Here is a 19,509-nt window from a genome sequence, read left to right on the forward strand (position 1 = left end):
ATACGTGGTCCATTAACTTAGAGTGCAAAATAACAAACTGACATTACTATGTTTTAGAAGCAAATTTGTGTAAACTTTAAAAAGCATTTTGGATAGTTCTGGCTAATTGAGAAACCAGGCACAGATCTCAAATAGTTTGAGTTGCTTAGAAACCAATGTAAAAAATACTGTAATACAGCGACTTGTTCTGTAACTGAACAACCATAAATACTATCAGCTGCTGAGAGTCATAGAGGTTTACAGCATGGAAACAGGCCCTTCGGCCCAACTTGTCCATGCTGCCCTTTTTTTTTAATCCCCTAAGCTAGTCCCAATGGCCCGCATTTGGCCCATATCCCTCTATACCCATCTTACCCATGTAAAAGCTGCTTATTATTACTGAACTCATGCAGATAAAACCTGGGGTTGGAGACGAGTAGAAAATCTGATTTTACATTTAATTGTTGCTGAAGTTCATTTAAGAAAGTTGTTTTGGAATTGAGAGTGGAATCCTTCTGATTTCCTTAATTAATTCAATTCTTTTGGTAAAAATTCCTAGACCAAATTAGACCAAATTAGTAGCCCATATTATTAATCCTGGTTGTATCTGTGGGCCTTGTGTTGGATTACAATTTTTTCTCCAAACAGAACAAGAAAGGTTCAAACAGCGAATCAGCTCTGCTGTTGCACTATGAATGCTTATCTTTCTTCCCCTCCCATGGTTTTTATTTTCATATTCTGGAGCTGACCGCTTGTGCTACGACATAGTCCTGAGGTGCGGTTTGTTCAATTTCACCAAAGAGCTCTTCATAAGCAAGGCACTGTGGAGGATATCACAGCTGACACCATCCTAGTGTGATGTGGCTCTGTACAAATGCACCTTCCAACAGGTCACTCATTAACCCACAGGCATTAGGCCAACTGTAGCACCTGTTCCACCTGCCTAAGTTTAGGTTGCTGAGGAAATGCTCTCACGATGTATGGTTCCATTTAGAATGCTTCCCATTGTAGTCTAATGTCATCTGACCACGCATGCACAGCCGCATGGATAATATGCTTTTTTATGTTTCCTTTCAAAATGGATTCGGTCTTTTTGTACAAGTCATTTATACAAATTGTAAAAAGTTGAGGCCACAGCACTGATCCCTGTGGTATACCACTTGTTTCATTTATCCAACCAGAAAATGCCGCCTCTATTTCCTGTAAATGAGCCAATCTTCAATCCATGCCAACATGTTACCCTGACACCGTTCGCTTTTATTTTCTGCAACATCATTGATGTAGCACCTTATCAAACGCCTTCTAGGAATCTTTCCACAGTACATGTTACTTCCTCAAAGGAACTCCAATAAATTAGTTAAACATGATGTCCCCCTCAGAGAACTGTGTTGGCTCTACCTGATTAGCTTGCAGTTATCTAAGTGCCCTATGATAACATCTTTAATAATAGCTTCTAATGTTTTACCCATGACGGATGTTAAGCTAACTGGTCTGTAGTTTTCTGATTTCTGTCTCTCTCCCTCCCTATTGAATAAAGGAGTTCCATTTCTTATTTTCCAATCTATGGAACCTTCCACAAATCTAGGGAATTTTGGAAAATTAAAACCAAGACATTAACCATCCCATTGGCCACTTCTTTTAAGACCCGAGGATGAAGCCCATCAGGACGGTGGGGCTTGTCAGCCCACACGCAGCTCCAGTAATTTGCTCAGTACCACTTCCCTACTGATAGTAATTTTCTTGAGTGCTTCCTTCCCTTCCCAATTTCCTGATTTACAGCTATTTGCAGTTACTTATATCCTCTATAGTGAAGACCGATGCAAAATACCTGTTTAATTCACCTGCCGTTTCCTCCTTTTCCATTATTAATTCCCCAGACCTCATTTTCTCAGTTTATTTGACTCTTTTCTCTATAGAATAGCTATAGAAACTCTTACTATTTGTTTTTACAATTCTAGCTAGGTTTCTCTCGTGCTCTAACTTCTCCCTCTTTGTTAATCTTTTGGGTATGGAAATGGAATCAGTCAGCTAGTGGTCATCAGTGTGTGGTAGCTGTTACAATCTGCCTGGTTGATACTGATTTCATTGCACTTAAAACTTTACACCAACATTACCCAGCTCTGTTTTGTTGCAACTCTGTGATGCTATCTGTATGCATTCAAGGGCTAGTTCTCTTCATCCGGCAACGGCTAAAATATAATTTTGGGCTATGGGCTCAGTGGAAGAGATGCCATGGGGTGTTGGGTGGGGGGTAGAGACAAGCTCTTTTTGTGTCAACCAGGTTTCTAAGTTCATTATCAAAAATTCAATTGAGGAGCTGGCACGGTGGCACAGTGGTTAGCACTGCTGCCTCACAGCGCCAGGGTCCCAGGTTCAAATCCGGCCTCGGGTCACTGTCTGTGTGGAACGTTTTCCCATGTCTGCATGGGTTTCCTCCGGGTTCTCCAGTTTCCTCCCACCGTCCAAAGATGTGCGGGTTAGGTTGATTGGCCATGCTAAATTACCCCTAGGGTCAGGGGAATTAGCAGAGTAAAGGCCTGGGTGGGATTCTGGTCGGTACAGATTTGATGGGCCGAATGGCCTCCTTCTGTACTGTAGAGATTCTATGATTCTAGTCTCTCAGACCACGTTGAATGCTGTTTGTGTGACAGTTCTCCAATTAGCCTATTTTTAGCAGTTTTGGCTTTACATGTAAAGGGTCTCCCATCCTGCTTGTTTGTTTTTAAGCAATGTCAGCTTCTGCTGCTCCAAAGATCTTGGTCTATACATGGGCTACCTCTGTCTCTTAAATTGAAGCTCACATCCTGAGTCTGAAGCTGTCAGCTTTCACCAGTGCTTATACTTTCACGATTAAAACTGGAAGGAATTCCAGAGCTTGGGGCCATGACTGCTGAAAGCACGGCCGACTATGGTGGAACAATTGAGATCGGTCACCAGCAAGGGCCAGAAAAGGAGGAATGCAGAGATCTCGGAGGGTTGTATAGATGGAAGAGGTTATAAAGGTAAGAAGGTGTGGGACAAAGGAGGGATTTGAAAACGAGAATAAAAGCCAGTTGTGGTCAGTAATCACAGGGGCGATGAGTGAACAGGACTTGGACGAGTTACTTTTGGACGGACCTAAGTTTACGGAGGGTGGAGACCAGTCATTAAAAAGTTAAAGTTTATTAGTCACAAGTAAGGCTTACATTAACACTGCAATGAAGTTAGTGTGAAATTCCCCTAGTCGCCACATTCCGGCGCCTGTTCAGGCCAATGCACCCTAACCCGCACGTCTTTCAGTCTGTGGAGAGGAAACCGGAGCACCCAGAGGAAACCCACACAGACATGGGGAGACCGTGCAAACTCCACACAGACAGTGACCCAAGCCCGGAATTGAACCTGGGTCCCTGGCGCTGTGAGGCAGTAGTGCTAACCACTGTGCCGCCCATAAGAGCATTGGAATAGTCAAATGTTTGATTTGACTTATTATTGTCACATGTATTAACATACAGGGACAAGTATTGTTTCTTGCGCGCGATACAGCCGAAGCATACCGTTCATAGAGAAGGAAATGAGACAGTGCAGAATGTAGTGTTACAGTCATAGCTAGCGTGTAGAGAAAAATTGAATTAAATCATTGTTAGAGAGTTTAAAAGGGTTGGAATGAAGTTTTAGAAGCATAGAGCGAGAGTAAAAGGTAGAATTAGAAGGTATGCTGGGCACAGCTCGCAAGAAGTCGCCTTGTTCCGGCGCCATCTTGGAAAAAAAAATGTAGAGGGAACAAAATATAGGTGAGCAGATGAGTTGAGCCGAGGTGGATTTGAGCATTTGAAAGGATGCAGAGTAGAAATGGCAATCTTGCTGATGGTGCAGATATGTTGTAAGAAACTCCTCTTCTTCAGGTCAAATATAAGAACCAGGAGGCCATCTGGCCCCTCGATCCTGCTCCGCCGTTCAATAAGATTATGGCTGGTCTTTTCAGCTCCACATACCTGCCCGCTCACCATAACCTTTAATTCCTTTACAGTTCAAAAATGTATCTATCCTTGCCTTAAAATAATTCAATGAGGTAGCCTCAGCTGCTTCACTGGGCAGGGAATTCCACAGATTCACAACCCTTTGTGTGAAGAAGTTCCTCCTCAACTCAGTCCTAAATCTGCTTCCCCTTATTTTGAGGCCATGCCCCCTAGTTCTAATTTCATCTGCCAGTGGAAACAACTTCCCTGCTTCTATCTTATCTATTCCCTTCATAATCCTATGTGTTTCTGTAAGATCTCCCCTCATTCTTCTGAATTCCAATGAGTATAGCCCCAGTCTACTCAGTCTCTCCTCATAAGCCAACCCCCTCAACTCCGGAATCAACCTAGTGAATCTCCTCTGCACCGTCTCCAGTGCCAGTATATCCTTTCTCAAGTAAGGAGACCAAAACTGTACACAGTACTCCAGGTGTGGCCTCACCAGCACCTTATACAGCTGCAACATAACCTCGCTGTTATTGAACTCCATCCCTCCAGCAATGAAGGACAAAATTCCATTTGCCTTCTTAATTACCTGCTGCACCTGCAAACCAACTCCTTGTGATTCTTGTACAAGGATACCCAGGTCCCTCTGCACAGCAGCATGCTGCAATTTTTTTACCATTTAAATAATAGTCCATTTTGCTGTTATTCCTACCAAAATGGATGACCTCACATTTACCAACATTGTACTCCACCTGCCAGATCCTTCCCCGCTCACTTAGATTATCTATATCCCTTTGCAGACTTTCAACGTCCTCTGCACACTTTGCTCTGCCACTCATCTTAGTGTCATCTGCGAATTTTTAAACACTTCACTTGGTCCCCAACTCCAAATCATCTATGTAAATCGTAAACAATTGAGGTCCCAACACTGATCCCTGAGGCACACCACTAGTCACTGATCGCCAACCAGAGAAACACCCATTTACCCCCACTCTTTGCTTTCTGTTAGTTAACCAATCCTCTATCCATGCTAACACGTTACCCGTAACACTGTGCACCTTTATCTTATGTAGCAGTCTTTGGTGCGGCACCTTGTCAAATGCCTTCTGGAAATCCAGATACACCACATCCACAGGTTCCCCATTGTACACTGTGCATGTAATGTTCTCAAAGAATTCCACCAAATTAGTTAAACATGACCTGCCCTTAATGCTGCGTCTTACCAATGGGACAATTTATATCCAGATGTCTCGCTATTTCTTCCTTAATGATAGATTCAAGCATTTTCCTTGCTACAGACGTTCAGCTAACCGGCCTATAGTTACCCGCCTTTTGTCTACCTCCTTTTTTAAACAGCAGCGTCACATTTGCTGTTTTCCAATCTGCCGGAACTGCTCCAGAGTCCGACGAATTTTGGTAAATTACCACTAGTGCATTTGCTATTTCCCCTGCCATCTCTTTTAGTTCCCTGGGATGCATTCCATCAGGGCCAGGAGACTTGTCTACCTTTAGCCCCATTAGCTTGTCCAACACTATGATAATAGTTTCTGCCAGAGCCTTCCTGTCATCAATGTTTGGCATGTTATTTGTGTCTTCCACTGTGAAGACCGACACAAAATACCTGTTCAATGCCTCAGCCATTTTCTCATTTCCAGTTATTACATCTCCCTTCTCATCCTCTAAACGACCAATGTTTACTTTAGCCGCTCTTTTTCGTTTTATATATTTGTAGAAACTTTTGCTATCTGTTTTTATATTCTGAGCTAGTTTACTCTCATAATCCATCTTACTTTTCTTTATATATATATATTATATTAAATATGATACAAGGGTTGCGAGAAATCTGGTTCAGTCCCGGTCCGTTGCCTGGGAGAGGATCAGAATCTGTGACAAGGATCATAAACAATGGTTTGAGTCGGCTTCATGTTTAATTGGAGGAAATTCCATTCCAATTGTATATTGCTAATTCTCTTAAAGACAATCGTTTTTGTCTCCAATTCTGATCTTAACGATTTACCAAAGATCTGCCTCTCTTTTTTGAATATTCACCCCAACGTCAAATTTTATGCCAGCCTAATTTGTCATAATATTCCTGCACTCCTGTGACTCCTCTGATCATCACCCTAAAAATACCTTTTAAACAATCCATATCCTGCTCAGCATACTTGTGTCCCAACCCCTGCCCCACTTCTTTTCCTGCCAGTATGCCTTGCTTGAGAATAACCTTGCATCATTTTCTGTGGGTGATCCTCTTGCCGTTCTATTCATAGAACATAGAACAGTACAGCACAGAACAGGCCCTTCGGCCCATGATGTTGTGCCGAGCTTCATCTGAAACCAAGATCAAGCTATCCCACTCCCTATCATCCTGGTGCGCTCCATGTGCCTATCCAATAACCGCTTAAATGTTCCTAAAGTGTCTGACTCCACTATCACTGCAGGCAGTCCATTCCACACCCCAACCACTCGCTGCGTAAAGAACCTACCTCTGATATCCTTCCTATATCTCCCACCACGAACCCTATAGTTATGCCCCCTTGTAATAGCTCCATCCACCCGAGGAAATAGTCTTTGAACGTTCACTCTACCTATCCCCTTCATCATTTTATAAACCTCTATTAAGTCTCCCCTCAGCCTCCTCCGCTCCAGAGAGAACAGCCCTAGCTCCCGCAACCTTTCCTCATAAGACCTACCCTCCAAACCAGGCAGCATCCTGGTAAATCTCCTCTGCACTCTTTCCAGCGCTTCCACATCCTTCTTATAGTGAGGTGACCAGAACTGCACACAATATTCCAAATGTGGTCTCACCAAGATCCTGTACAGTTGCAGCATAACCCCACGGCTCTTAAACTCCAACCCCCTGTTAATAAAAGCTAACACACTATAGACCTTCTTCACAGCTCTATCCACTTGACTGGCAACCTTTAGAGATCTGTGGATATGAACCCCAAGATCTCTCTGTTCCTCCACAGTCTTCAGAACCCTACCTTTGACCCTGTAATCCACATTTAAATTAGTCCTACCAAAATGAATCACCTCACATTTATCAGGGTTAAACTCCATTTGCCATTTTTCAGCCCAGCTTTGCATCCTATCTATGTCTCTTTGCAGCCTACAACAGCCCTCCACCTCATCCACTACTCCACCAATCTTGGTGTCATCAGCAAATTTACTGATCCACCCTTCAGCCCCCTCCTCTAAGTCATTAATAAAAATCACAAAGAGCAGAGGACCAAGCACTGATCCCTGCGGCACTCCGCTAGCAACCTGCCTCCAATCCGAAAATTTTCCATCCACCACCACCCTCTGTCTTCGATCAGACAGCCAGTTACCTATCCAATCGGCCAACTTTCCCTCTATCCCACACCTCCTCACTTTCATCATAAGCCGACCATGGGGGACCTTATCAAACGCCTTTCTAAAATCCATGTATATGACATCAACTGCCCTACCTTCATCAACACACTTAGTTACCTCCTCAAAAAATTTTGCTATAACAAACTGGTACTTTTAAAATTTTAATTATCCATCATTTTGAAAGTTCCCACTTAATCCATGAAGATCTTTATGGTTCTGGAAATGAGAAGTGAATTTGTCATCTGCTAACATATTCTTTCTTGAGTATTTTAGTCATAGATATTTCAAAAACCTTCTATCCACCTCTTGGATTGTGCATTTCTAAAAGAAGTACTATTATTTTGCCTTGCCTATTGCTGTCGTTCTATTCCCTCTTAAAACAATTTGATGTTGGGCTCAAGAGGCCGGTACCTTCGCAATGAACCTTTCCAAGCTCGTGCAACTTTTTAAATATGGACTTGCATCTGAGTGGCTAGTTTGTCTTGTTTAAATTTCTTTGTCCCAGCAGATTTGGAAAGGATGGTATTTCCTTATTTGTGAATAAAACAAATTCAACTAATGAATAAGAACATCAAAATCTGTTAGTATCAGTAAGTTTCAAGTTGGACTGAGCTTTGTATATCATGGAGCCTTGGGGGAAATAATACAATGTACTTACAGCACCGAAGCAGTTCATGCTAGTGTTTGTGTTGCACAGGAACATCATCCCATAGAGTCCCTACAGTGCAGAAGGAGGCCATTCGGCCTATCAAGTCTATACCAGTTCTCTGAAAGAGCATCTTGCCTAGGCTCACCCCTCCTTCTCTATCCCCGTAACCCTATGCATTTACTATGGCAATTTAGCATGGCCAATCCACCTAACCCGCACATCTTTGGACTGTGGAAGGAAACCGGAGCACCCGGAGGAAACATGCAGACACGAGGAGATACAGACAGCCACCCCAGGCCAGAATCGAACCTGAGTACCCTGGTGCTGCGAGGAAGTAATGCTAACCACTGTACCACCGTGCCGCCCTTCCCCTCTTTATCTCTCTGTCAAAATAACCTGTTCTTTTCTCTCTCATATGCTTATCTAGTTTTCTTTTGAATGCATCTAACTATTTGGCTTATCCACGCCCTGTGTTTACATTTTAATCTTATCTGGAAGATGCACCAAGATAAAGATCTTGGACACTCCCTGTGATAGTTAGTGTGTGCTCTCAGATTCTGACTTGGGGCAGCTTTTAACATAAGCAATGGCGTCTTGCTGGAGGGAACCCCCATGTCACCTCTCTCTGGGCAAGCCCACTGAGCTAAGTGTCAATCAGGCACTTAACTGGCCAGTGGAGAGAACTGGGAGGAGAGGAAAGTGTCACATTCCTCACTCAGTGAATATGTTTTACTCTCTTAAATAAAAGCAAATTACTGCAGATGCTGGAATCTGAAACAAAAACAGAAAATGCTGGAAAATCTCAGCAAGCCTGGCAGCATCTGTGGGGAGAGAACAGAGCTGACTGACGAAGGGTTCACCCTGACTCGAAACGTTGGCTCTATTCTCTCTCCACAGATGCTGTCAGACCGGCTGAGATTTTCCAGCATTTTTTGTGGTTGTATGCTTTGCTCTCTCTCGTACTTAATTTACATTTTATAGTGTTTATATTTAATACCCACATTAACAACCAATGGACTGGTTCGGAATTCCCCTTCTCTCTCTCTTTAAGGCTCCATTAGCCAAATAAATGGATACTTTTGTTCATCTTTAATTTGAAATATACTTTATTATTGGTTCTTCTCTCAGGGGCTGAGTAGTGAAAGGCTCAACGGTAAATACATTATCGTAATGAAAACCTGGAGTCACATGAATTCAGTATGATTTCCCCATGTCAAAACATCGATCCCAATGTGACTGTAGTGAGCACCTGTCAACTCAGGTGACAATCTGATGGATGAAACCGAGGATTTCAAATGGGAATCCAGCAGAAATGCGCCAACAAACAGAAACATGAGATTTCCGAAAATGGATGTGTATCTTAAATGGGTTGGTTTACAATTGTCCCTTACATTATCCAGTAATTTTTAATTCAGCAGCAGACAAATAAGTTTTAAAGTGACTAGCTTTTGGACCATCTTGGGCTTAACTTTTCAAGCCATGGTGATTGAAATTGGTTTACAAGAGATCAGAATAAACCACACACTCATCACTGGCAGACAGCAGTGTTCGAGAGAACTGAGAAAGGGCCATCCTGTCACTGGGCGAGATATTAAACTTGTAATCGACATCTATTTCTTTCAATGGAAGAAGGAAGTGTTATGCAAAAAATAATACAACATTGTGTGCTACGTTATTTCTCCATCTCAAAATCCATTGTTGTAATAGCCGTGTGCTGCAGCGAAAGGTAACTCTCATTTATGTTTGAGGTTCGTGCTCTTAAATACACCAAATGATTCATGGAGCTGATTGGGGCTTAAATTCCAATTGCTAACTAATCAGGCCCTTGTTCTAGGGGTTTGGTGAGGGCGTACCTAAAAAAAAAGAGAAAGCAGTCAAAGTTTGAACAAGCTTATGTTATTCCAAACCACTAATGAGAACCATCTGATGGCAACTGTCTTCATCTATACCTTTTAAAATAAAATTGAAATCAAACTTGTCAAGCCAATTTGGGAATAAAGTTCAGTTTTGAAGTGTTGTAACTATTATTAATAGATGCCTTTTTCTCAGTGATTTATTATCTATTTTCAATATGTGTAACAAAATACATGACTTGTGTTTATAAATAGGATTCCTGTGGCCCTGCAGCCCCATTCCACAACGGAACTCCACGTGCTTCGAGTATAATCGGCAGGGAGAAGGTAACTATCAAACTTCTAAAAGTACCAGATTATAACAGCAGGCTGAAAAAGCAACCAGTGACAGGCCCTCGATTCTGGGAATCTCTCAAAAAAATCCCATTCTCTGTGTGGAAGTGGGTGGGCCTCACTGCCACTAGAAACAAAAAGGAGATTTGCTGTCAGCTGAAGTAAAACCAATTCCAAGTGTTTAGTGTTGAGAAGTGCCTTTTGAAAAGCACCCTACACCGGTTGTCAGGTGGGATGGAGTGTTCTACAAGGGATGGCTGCTGGGCTGACTGTTCCTAACATGCCGAATGATTTGGAGTCTGGGAAGCGGAAGTGCAATTTTAAAACTTGCAGTCAGCACCGAGGAAGTGTATTTAATACAGCGGAAGACAGTAACAAAATGCAAAATGATAATTTTCAGAATATTTGTGTAAGTGGCAAATAAATTTCAACATGGAGAAGTGTGAGGGGTGATGCATGTTGTTAGGAAGCATACAGGGCCGCATACCGCTTGGATAATTGGGGTAAAGGAGTAACAACAACATTCAATCAGATACAATGAAAGGAAAGCAGCAAAGATATCTGAGTGAGAAACTTGGCATGGTAGTTCGGAGGATAGTTGAGCACAAGGATTTTTAAGGAAACAAGGAAGGATGAATAGGTGCCAGAGATAGACCAGGGTGCGATTTGATGAGGATGGTGGGTGTGTGGAATTCACTGCCTGAATTGGTGGTTGAGGCTGAACTGCACAATTCATTTAACGGGTATCTGGATCTGCATCTGAAGTGCTCTAACCTGCAAGGCTACAGACCAGGTGCTGGGGAAATGGGATTAAAATGAGTGGCTTTTTTTTCTCTCTCCTTTTGGCCAGCACAGACACGATGGGCTGAATGGTCTCTTTCTGCACCGTAATCTTTCTATGGTTCTATGTAAGGAAGTAGCTGCACGTGCCTGAATTGGCCCTTCCAAGGATACCAAGGGAGCCATAGAGAGCAGCTGTAAGCTTACCTCAGAGGAAGTCAAGTTTGGGATGAAGTAGAAAGATTGTGGAGCACTGAATGACTGAGGTAGTGATTTGGTTGTGTGGGGGTGGGAGGTGGGGGGCGCATGTGGGTGAAGGGCTGGGAGGGGAGAGATGAAAAGAGGCTTAACTATGGGAGAGGAGGCCTGGGAGGGATGAAAGGGAAAGAATAACGGAAATAGAAATGATGGGCTTGGGTTCATGGTGGCAGCTAAAATATGCAAGAGAGTTGACACAGGAATTCAGGACCAACTGTCAGGTGGTATATTCCCACAAGGAGTTGGGTTGGTAAGTTTGCCGACAACACGAAGGTTGGTGGGGTTGTGGATAGTCTGGAGGGATGTCAGAAGTTACAGAGGGACATAGATAGGATGCAAGACTGGGCGGAGAAGTGGCAGATGGACTTCAACCCAGATAAATGCGTAGTGGTCCATTTTGGCAGGTCAAATGGGATGAAGGGAAAGACTCTTAGTACTGTAGAGGATCAGAAGGACCTTGGGGTCCGGGTCCATAGGACTCTAAAATCGGCCCCGCAGGTGGAGGAGGTGGTTAAGAAGGCGTATGGTGTGCTGGCCTTTATCAATCGAGGGATTGAGTTTAGGAGTCCGGGGATAATGATGCAGCTATATAAGACCCTCGTCAGACCCCACTTGGAGTACTGTGCTCAGTTCTGGTCGCCTCACTATAGGAAGGATGTGGAAAAGATTGAAAAGGTGCAGAGGAGATTTACAAGGATGTTGCCTGGATTGAGTGGCATGCCTTATGAGGATAGGCTGGGGGAGCTCGGTCTTTTCTCCTTGGAGAGACGTAGGATGAGAGGAGACCTAATAGAGGTATATAAGATGTTGAGAGGTATAGATCGGGTGGACTCTCAGGCTTTTTCCCAGGGTGGAAATGGCTGCTACGAGAGGACACCGGTTTAAGGTGCTGGGGGGTAGGTACAGGGGAAATGTTAGGGGTAAGTTTTTCACACACAGGGTGGTGGGCGAGTGGAATCGGCTGCCGTCAGTGGTGGTGGAGGCGAACTCAATAGGGTATTTTAAGAGACTCCTGGATGAGTACATGGAGCATAATGGGATGGAGGGTTATAGGTAGGCCTAAAAGGTAGGGATATGTTTGGCACAACTTGTGGGGCCGAAGGGCCTGTTTTGTGCTGTAGTTTTTCTATGTTTCTAAGGAGTCTAAGAGGAAACTAGTTTGATAAGAACATTAGGAAGAAAGGGATAGATGGGTTTGCTGGTTCAGAGGGGTGGAAAGAGGCTGGCTGGAGCATAAATGCAGGCATTGGCCAGCTGTGACACATTTTATAATATGGAGGTCGTTTACATGTCCATTTTTCACCTCCACATCACACCATCCCAACAGATTCAGAGGAAATTATTCAAGACTTAAAAACTGCCAACCTGGAGTGAGTTTGTTTTCCTTTGCATCAGAGAATGCAGTTATGTTGCAACTCTATTTAAAATATCCAGGTTTGCATATTTTCAGAAGCCCTGAATGGAAAGATAAAGTATAGTAAGTAGTCTCACAACACCAGGTTAAAGTCCAACAGGTTTATTTGGTAGCACAAGCTTTCGGCGTGTTGCCCCTTCATCAGGTGAGTGAGGAGCTGTGTACGTAAACAGGGCATATATACACAAACTCAATTTACAAGATAATGGTTGGAATGCGAGTCTTTACAGGTAATCAAGTCTTAAAGGTACAGACAATGTGAGTGGAGAGAGGGTGAAGCACAGGTTAAAGAGATGTGTATTGTCTCCAGCCAGGACAGTTAGTGAGATTTTGCAAGTCCAGGAAAGTCGTGGGGGTTACAGATAGTGTGACATGAACCCAAGATCCTGGTTGAGGCTGTCCTCATGTGCGGAACTTGGCTATCACATCATGGCAAAATAAAGACAGGTCCTTAACTGGAACTAAGTTTATTGAAACATTTGGGTCCGAGCTGTGGCAAGGTTTGCTATAAAAATCATTGCCATCAGACTCTCTGGTTGGGTAGCAGAACATTGCACTGATTTCACTTTGAACTTTGTTTTCTGGAATGATGTGATTAGCTGCATGTTAGAATGGCTAAGATGTGGAATAGTGCTCGCATAACCGCATTGGAATAGGCGAAGGCCAAGAGGACAGCTCGCCAACACCACCTCAAGGGAAAGTCGGGATAGGCAATAAAAACTGCCCAGTCAACAACATCCTTTTTGCAAAAATATACTTTTTTCATAAAATATCTGAAAGAGATATTACAAAACATTTCAAATTGTTATAACAGGAAAGTGCAATGATATTCACACTTTCCCCAGAGATCAAGATGCTCTCTGAGGTGCTTCAATTCAGTAAAGGGAACATTACAAACATTGCAGTAGTTTTGCTAGAGTGAGTGCAATTCTGTTTAAGCTAAATACATCGGTAATGTTGGACTCTGTGGTGCTTCAGTACAGCTATACAGTTAGAACTAAACACACAGTCCAAGGGGTTTTCCTCGGTCACTAGCCCCTCGGTGTACACTGGCTGAAAGGCCTTACACAGTGGCCTTTCCCCATTGTGCCTTGGCACCGGCTGCCCCAAGCTTGAGTGCGTCCCTCAGCACGTGGTCCTGGATCTTGGAATGTGCCAGTTTGCAACACTCAGTCGAGGACAATATTTTGCAGTGGGGAAGATCAACAAGTTTCGGGCAGACCAAAGAGCGTCTATCATGAGTTGATAATCCTCCAGCAGCAGCCTGCGACATCCACATTCCCATGAACGAATTTTAAAAAGCTCCTCTAGCCTGTTCTGCCATTCAGTGACATCAAGATTAATGTGTCTTAATTTCATCCACCTGCCCATGTCCCTTTTTGTCAGATTTAGTGTTGGGAGTTTGATTCCAGTCATTTCCCAAATCTTTATTCCCAATTATCTTAATGTTGAAGTGTTTGATAAATGCCTCATTTGCATGTGATTTGATTGCAAGCGACAGGAGGATCCACAGCTTTTCTATACCTTATTTTTGTGAATCTAAAACTGCTTTGTTCAAGCTCCAACTGGTAATTGGAAGTATTTATTTGATCAGCATAGATTTCCTCAGCAGTCTTTTATGTTGATTCAACATTCCCGGTACAACCTGGCAAAAAAAATTCAGTGTTCAATCCTTTCTTTTCTCATCCATAGTGTTCGAAGTTTAGCTTTTAAACTAGAAATTCGCTGGGTCAAACTCCTGGAATTCCCTCCCGAGTGGAATTGTGGGTCAACTCTCAGCAAGCGGATTGCAGCGTTTCAAGAAGAAAGCTCACCAGCACTTTCTCAAAGGCAATAGGAATGGGTAATAATTCCTGACCAGCCAGCGACACCCATGCCCCACAATTGAATTTTAAAAATATATATTTCAAATTGGAGCCAGGGCAGTCCTCCCTGGATTCAGATAGCATTCCTATTCCTGTAGATCTTTAGACTTTATTTCATGCTAACTATTGACAATTTGATATTAGGAGTGTTTGCTTCCTTCCTTGAAGTGTAAGATAACGTAACATGTTTCTGTTTCCTCACAGGCATCCTCCGGCATCACTATTCCAAAACCCCCAAAGCCCCCAGACAAGCCCCTGATGCCCTATATGCGTTACAGCAGAAAGGTACAGTATCTCCAGGGTTGAAGCACAGCATTTGCTGCCGCACTCAGTCACCTGGTCAAGCCCAGCCCGATTACACAAGACAACCGAAGAAAGATGCTCTCTGTTGTATCGTTAGCCTTTCACTGGCTGAAGTTTCTAGCAAGGAGTGGGATTACTTTACAGTCTATACCTCCTGTTGGGTGTTGATTATTATTTATGTAAACATCTTGTACTACGTGGAGGTTGTAATACATTCCGAATGGGAAATCTTTTTAGAAAACATCTGAATTTCAATAAATTCCTGGTCTGTAACTTGCTGCCGCCACCGCCTTGTTTAAAAGCGTGTCTTCCCATAGGTGCAACTTTATATTAAAAAATGAGGTTGTGATCTGATTTTTCCCTTTTCCTCTTTCTGTTTTTATTTAAGACTTTGTGCTAGTTATTAACTTGGATGAGTTACTGAGTCCGGGCTGTGTGATCGGCTGAATGTACATTACTAGCATTTAACCTGCTGCCATTCAGCAAATTTGTCATTCCATTTGCATGGTGTGAGACTTCAGCTCCTTCGCATTTTCAGACGCACCAACTCCTCCCAGCCAGCTTCCACCGATGATGTCACTAAGAGCTGCAGCTTAAATTTAAAATAAAATTAAAAAATAACTTTTTTTTAAAAAAGTGATTTGTAGGAGTACTAATCACAGAACTCCCTTATTAATGCCTAACTGTAGTAAGTACATTCGGGTGTTGGTTGTACTATACCCAGAAACTGTCTGGTTGACAGTGTGGTAATTCTATTACTGTATTAGCTCTGTAAATAAGTCTCCTTATTACGTTTTAGGTATGGGACCAGGTTAAGGCCTCCAATCCTGATCTGAAGCTGTGGGAAATAGGGAAAATCATCGGTGGAATGTGGCGGGATCTCACAGATGAGGAAAAGCAGGAATATCTGAATGACTATGAAGCAGAAAAGGTAAAACAGAGGAACAGGATTCCTTTCAGCAAATGAGTTTCAGTGACCATAAAGTGCATTTGGTCGATAGTGTTAATCATGTAGGTTTGTTCTTTTTATATTTCTTTTGGGTGGGGGTGATATTCTTGACTTGAGGATTGTCAGCATGGGGAAATGGAATGTTTATTCACCTCATCATTATAGCTCAGATACAGCACGAGTCAGACACAATGTAAAGCTTCCTCTCTGCATCCATCAAATGCTCTCAAGCCAGATACAACACTTGTTGGATACAGAGTAAATCTGCCCCAAGCATTGAGTTTTAATTCTCCTCTTTTTCCTCCTCTCTGCAACTTAAATTCCGCTGTGCCTTTTGGCATTTCAGTTTCTCATCTGTCCCTTTGAGGGAAATTGCCAGCCTTCACTCAGTCCTGGGCAGTTTTCTTCTGAGGGTTCACATCTTTTGAGAGCAGGGTTAAGACTACCAGCCCATCAGTTTGGATTTGAACACTCCCGCTCATGTTGAGGGTCTTGGGAGCTTTTTTTTTTGTAAGAACCTATTCCAGCCAATTCTCGCATTAAGCTTTGTAAAAATGCAGTAAGTTTTTTAAACACATGGTTGGAATTTTGTGTTGTCTTCCCCATGCCCCATTCTCGAGATTTAATCTCTGCGAGCACAGAGTGCGACCCACTGAGACCAAAAGAGACAATGCTGGAAAATCTCAGCAGGTCTGGCAACATCTGTAAGGAGAGAAAAGAGCTGACGTTTCGATTCCAGACGACTCTTTGTCAAACTTAACCACTACCCACTGAGATTCAGTGTGGTGTTAAGCTCTTGGATAGAATGGAAAGAAACTTTTGCAAAACAATTAATTAATTTGGAGAATAAACTGTATGAAAACATGAAAATATTTTCTCTCTTCAAACAAACTTTCGTAACAGAAAATTCATTTGATTCACCTTCCTCTTGGTCCAGGAGATTTTGTAGCTCAGTGTATGGCAAAGGATAAGTTTCTCTTATCTATGGTTTATGCTGATCTCTCAAAACGTTGTATTTTTCCTTTATACATGTTTATATTTTTACTGTCGAACCGGGCATTTTGCCTGTGTGAAGCTAAAGGGGCTTAACAGAAGCAAGGTTTTGCTCCTTCTAATTGAACTTGTTTAAATTAATGAACCATGAAGCTTTAACCATTTTTTTAACTGCTTGGCCACATTTCAAACCCTTTCAGTCTTTTATTGTTCTGAATGGCAAAGAGTAATGCTCGTTTACCACTTCAGATCTCACCCCAGTGCATGTGTGATCACATTTATTTTCAGTGGTATTTTCAGTAGGGACATGCTACAAAAGTAGGAGGAGACTATTTGGTCCTTGGAGCCTGCTCCGCTTTGCAATTGATAAGATCATAGCTGATCTAGTTGTGTTCCAAAGTCTACTTTCCCTGGTCCCTTGTCTCCCTTGTTTCTCCAAAAGGGAGCTGGTGGGGGGGAGCTCCACTACTTTCCGGGGAAGAAAATTCCACAAAATAATGACCCTCTGAGAGAAGAAGACTTGTTTCATCCCTCTGCTAAAAGTGAGAGCTCTTATGGTTAATCTATGTCCATATTTCTAGTCTCTCCCACAAGAAGAAACATCCACCCTGCCAATTCCCTCCGGATTCTATATGTTTCAATAAGATCACCCCTCATTTTTCCAGTGGATATAGAGGCTCAACCTTTCTTCATAAGATAAGCCCCTCGTCCCATGAATGAGTCGAGTGAATTTTCTCTGCTTCTAACACATTGCAAGACCGTGAGTGACACCTTGCAACACAAGAAACTAGCATGTGAAACTTCCTGCCTGTGATTCTCCACACAGCGAATTACCGATTTGTCATGTGAAGGCTATCAGAAAATCCAAAAGGAAGAGGGAGAAGGTTGGGAGAGTCTGTGCCCTCCCCCGAGATGATCTTAGAGTGGATAAGTAGTCGCCTCGAGATTGCTGTGTGACCTTGGAGTTGAATCATAGGCTTTAGGAGGAATGGCTTGCTGTGTTTGGTTGTTCCCACTCTATGGGATTTGCTTCTATTTTCAGGTCGAATACAATGAAGCAATGAAAGCGTATCATAACTCTCCTGCCTACCTCGCCTATATCAATGCAAAAAGCCGGGCTGAGGCAGCACTTGAGGAAGAGAGTCGCCAACGGCAGTCACGGATGGAGAAAGGAGAGCCTTACATGAGCATCCAGCCAGCTGAGGACCCTGATGGTAAGCACTGCTTATTCACACTGTCTTTTGGGTGCAGATGGAATTTCATTCTGCCTTGTAGACTTTAATTATTCATATCAGCTGTCCTCGCAAGCTTACAAAATGCATTAAAAATTGCATTTTGTGACAACTAGGCGACAACCTTAATGATGAATATAGATACATAACGATTGGCGTGACAGTTCATGGTACCCACAGAAAGGGAACACAAACATATCGGATGATATCTTTATTAAAAACAAGACCAATCAGTGGGAATTCCTACATATTTTTGCACTGATTTTCTCAGTCAATAATGTGTCATCTCCTGTTGCTCCTGCTTTTACAGCTTGTTTCTCCTCTCCCCTCATTTCACTGACGTGTTTCTCTACATTGCCTCTTTTTTTTACTGCCTGTTACAGTCACCTGTTAGAGACAGGCTGGATTCTCTGAAGAGTGGCTCACCTGACCCTTCAAAGCCTGTCCACTACCTAATAGCTGAAGTCAGGAATATTGGAATGTTATCCATTTTGTCTGGATGATTATAACCACAGCAACATTGATGGAGCTCTTTAGCTCTATCCAGGATAGAGCAGTTCACAACAGGAAGATCCCAGATTTGGACTTCCCCTGGCCCACCAGCTTTCTTATGGAGTTGATATTGGTGACTTTGGGCTGTGGTTCCTGCTCTTGATCATTCTGAAGCCTACCTTTACAAGAGAGTTGCACCTCCTCCAGTATCACAGGAAACTGTCATGGTTTTGAATTTCGTAGACACGTTACCAGTCTTGGTGGAACAGGTCAAGTACTGGACCAGTCAGGATCCACTGCGGTCTAAAGTGAGGGACAGGATGTTAATGGATTGGGCTAATGAACCAGTTTCTGAAGAGATGAAACCATATTTTATATGAAAAGATGAGTTGCCAAGATGGCATCATACTTTGGGGAGCCAGAGTAGTTGTCCCAGTACCGGGGAGGGAGTTGCTCCTAGCTGAGTTACACAGTGCTCATCCGGGTATATCTAAGATGAAGATGCTCGCAAGGAATTATGTTAGGTGCCTGGTATTGATGCCGACATAGTGAGCCTGGTCAAGCACTGTGAACAGTGCTAATTGCAACAAAAGGTTGCCTGCTGGAGCCTCACTGACTCCTTGGGAGTGGCCTGGCTGGTCAAGGGTATTGAATCCATGTTGATGACGTTGGTCCATTCATGGGCACAATGTTTCTGCTGATTGCTGATACACATTCAAAATGGATCGTAGTGTGTGAGATGAAGTCTCTGACATCGCACTCTACAGTTGAGCGATTACGCCAATTTTTTTCCGGCCATGGAATCAGAATCATACAGTGCAGAAGAGGCCCTTCGGCCCATTGAGTCTATACCGACACGAGAAGCACCTGATCTCCCACCTAATCCCATTTATCAGCACTTGTCCCATAGCCCTGAATGTTATGACGTGCCAAGTGCTCATCCAGGTACTTTTTAAAGGATGTGAGGCATCCCGCCTCCACCACCCTCCCAGGCAGCAGATTCTAGACCATCATCCTCTGGGTAAAAAGGTTTTTCCTCACATCCCCCCCACTCCCAAATCTCCCGCCCCTCACCTTGGACCTATGTGCCCTCCTGACTGACCCTTCAACT

The 19,509-nt window shown here is 43.1% G+C and overlaps 1 protein-coding gene across 2 annotated transcripts in view; it reads left to right on the top strand.

Annotated features, from left to right (window-relative positions):
- The window catches only part of smarce1 (SWI/SNF related BAF chromatin remodeling complex subunit E1), a 59,740-nt gene that overhangs the window by 16,446 nt on the left and 23,785 nt on the right, over nucleotides 1–19,509 (top strand). Inside the window, exons 5-8 of one of the 2 annotated variants that reach the window (XM_078224284.1) lie at nucleotides 10,035–10,106; nucleotides 14,634–14,714; nucleotides 15,532–15,663; nucleotides 17,717–17,888. In XM_078224284.1, the coding sequence (XP_078080410.1) occupies nucleotides 10,035–10,106; nucleotides 14,634–14,714; nucleotides 15,532–15,663; nucleotides 17,717–17,888 (457 nt within the window). The remainder of the gene's footprint in view (nucleotides 1–10,034; nucleotides 10,107–14,633; nucleotides 14,715–15,531; nucleotides 15,664–17,716; nucleotides 17,889–19,509) is intronic. The other variant, XM_078224285.1, reaches the window with a different exon arrangement.

The sequence above is a fragment of the Mustelus asterias genome, chromosome 11 (assembly GCF_964213995.1).
Source record: "Mustelus asterias chromosome 11, sMusAst1.hap1.1, whole genome shotgun sequence".
Classification (NCBI taxonomy): domain Eukaryota; kingdom Metazoa; phylum Chordata; class Chondrichthyes; order Carcharhiniformes; family Triakidae; genus Mustelus; species Mustelus asterias.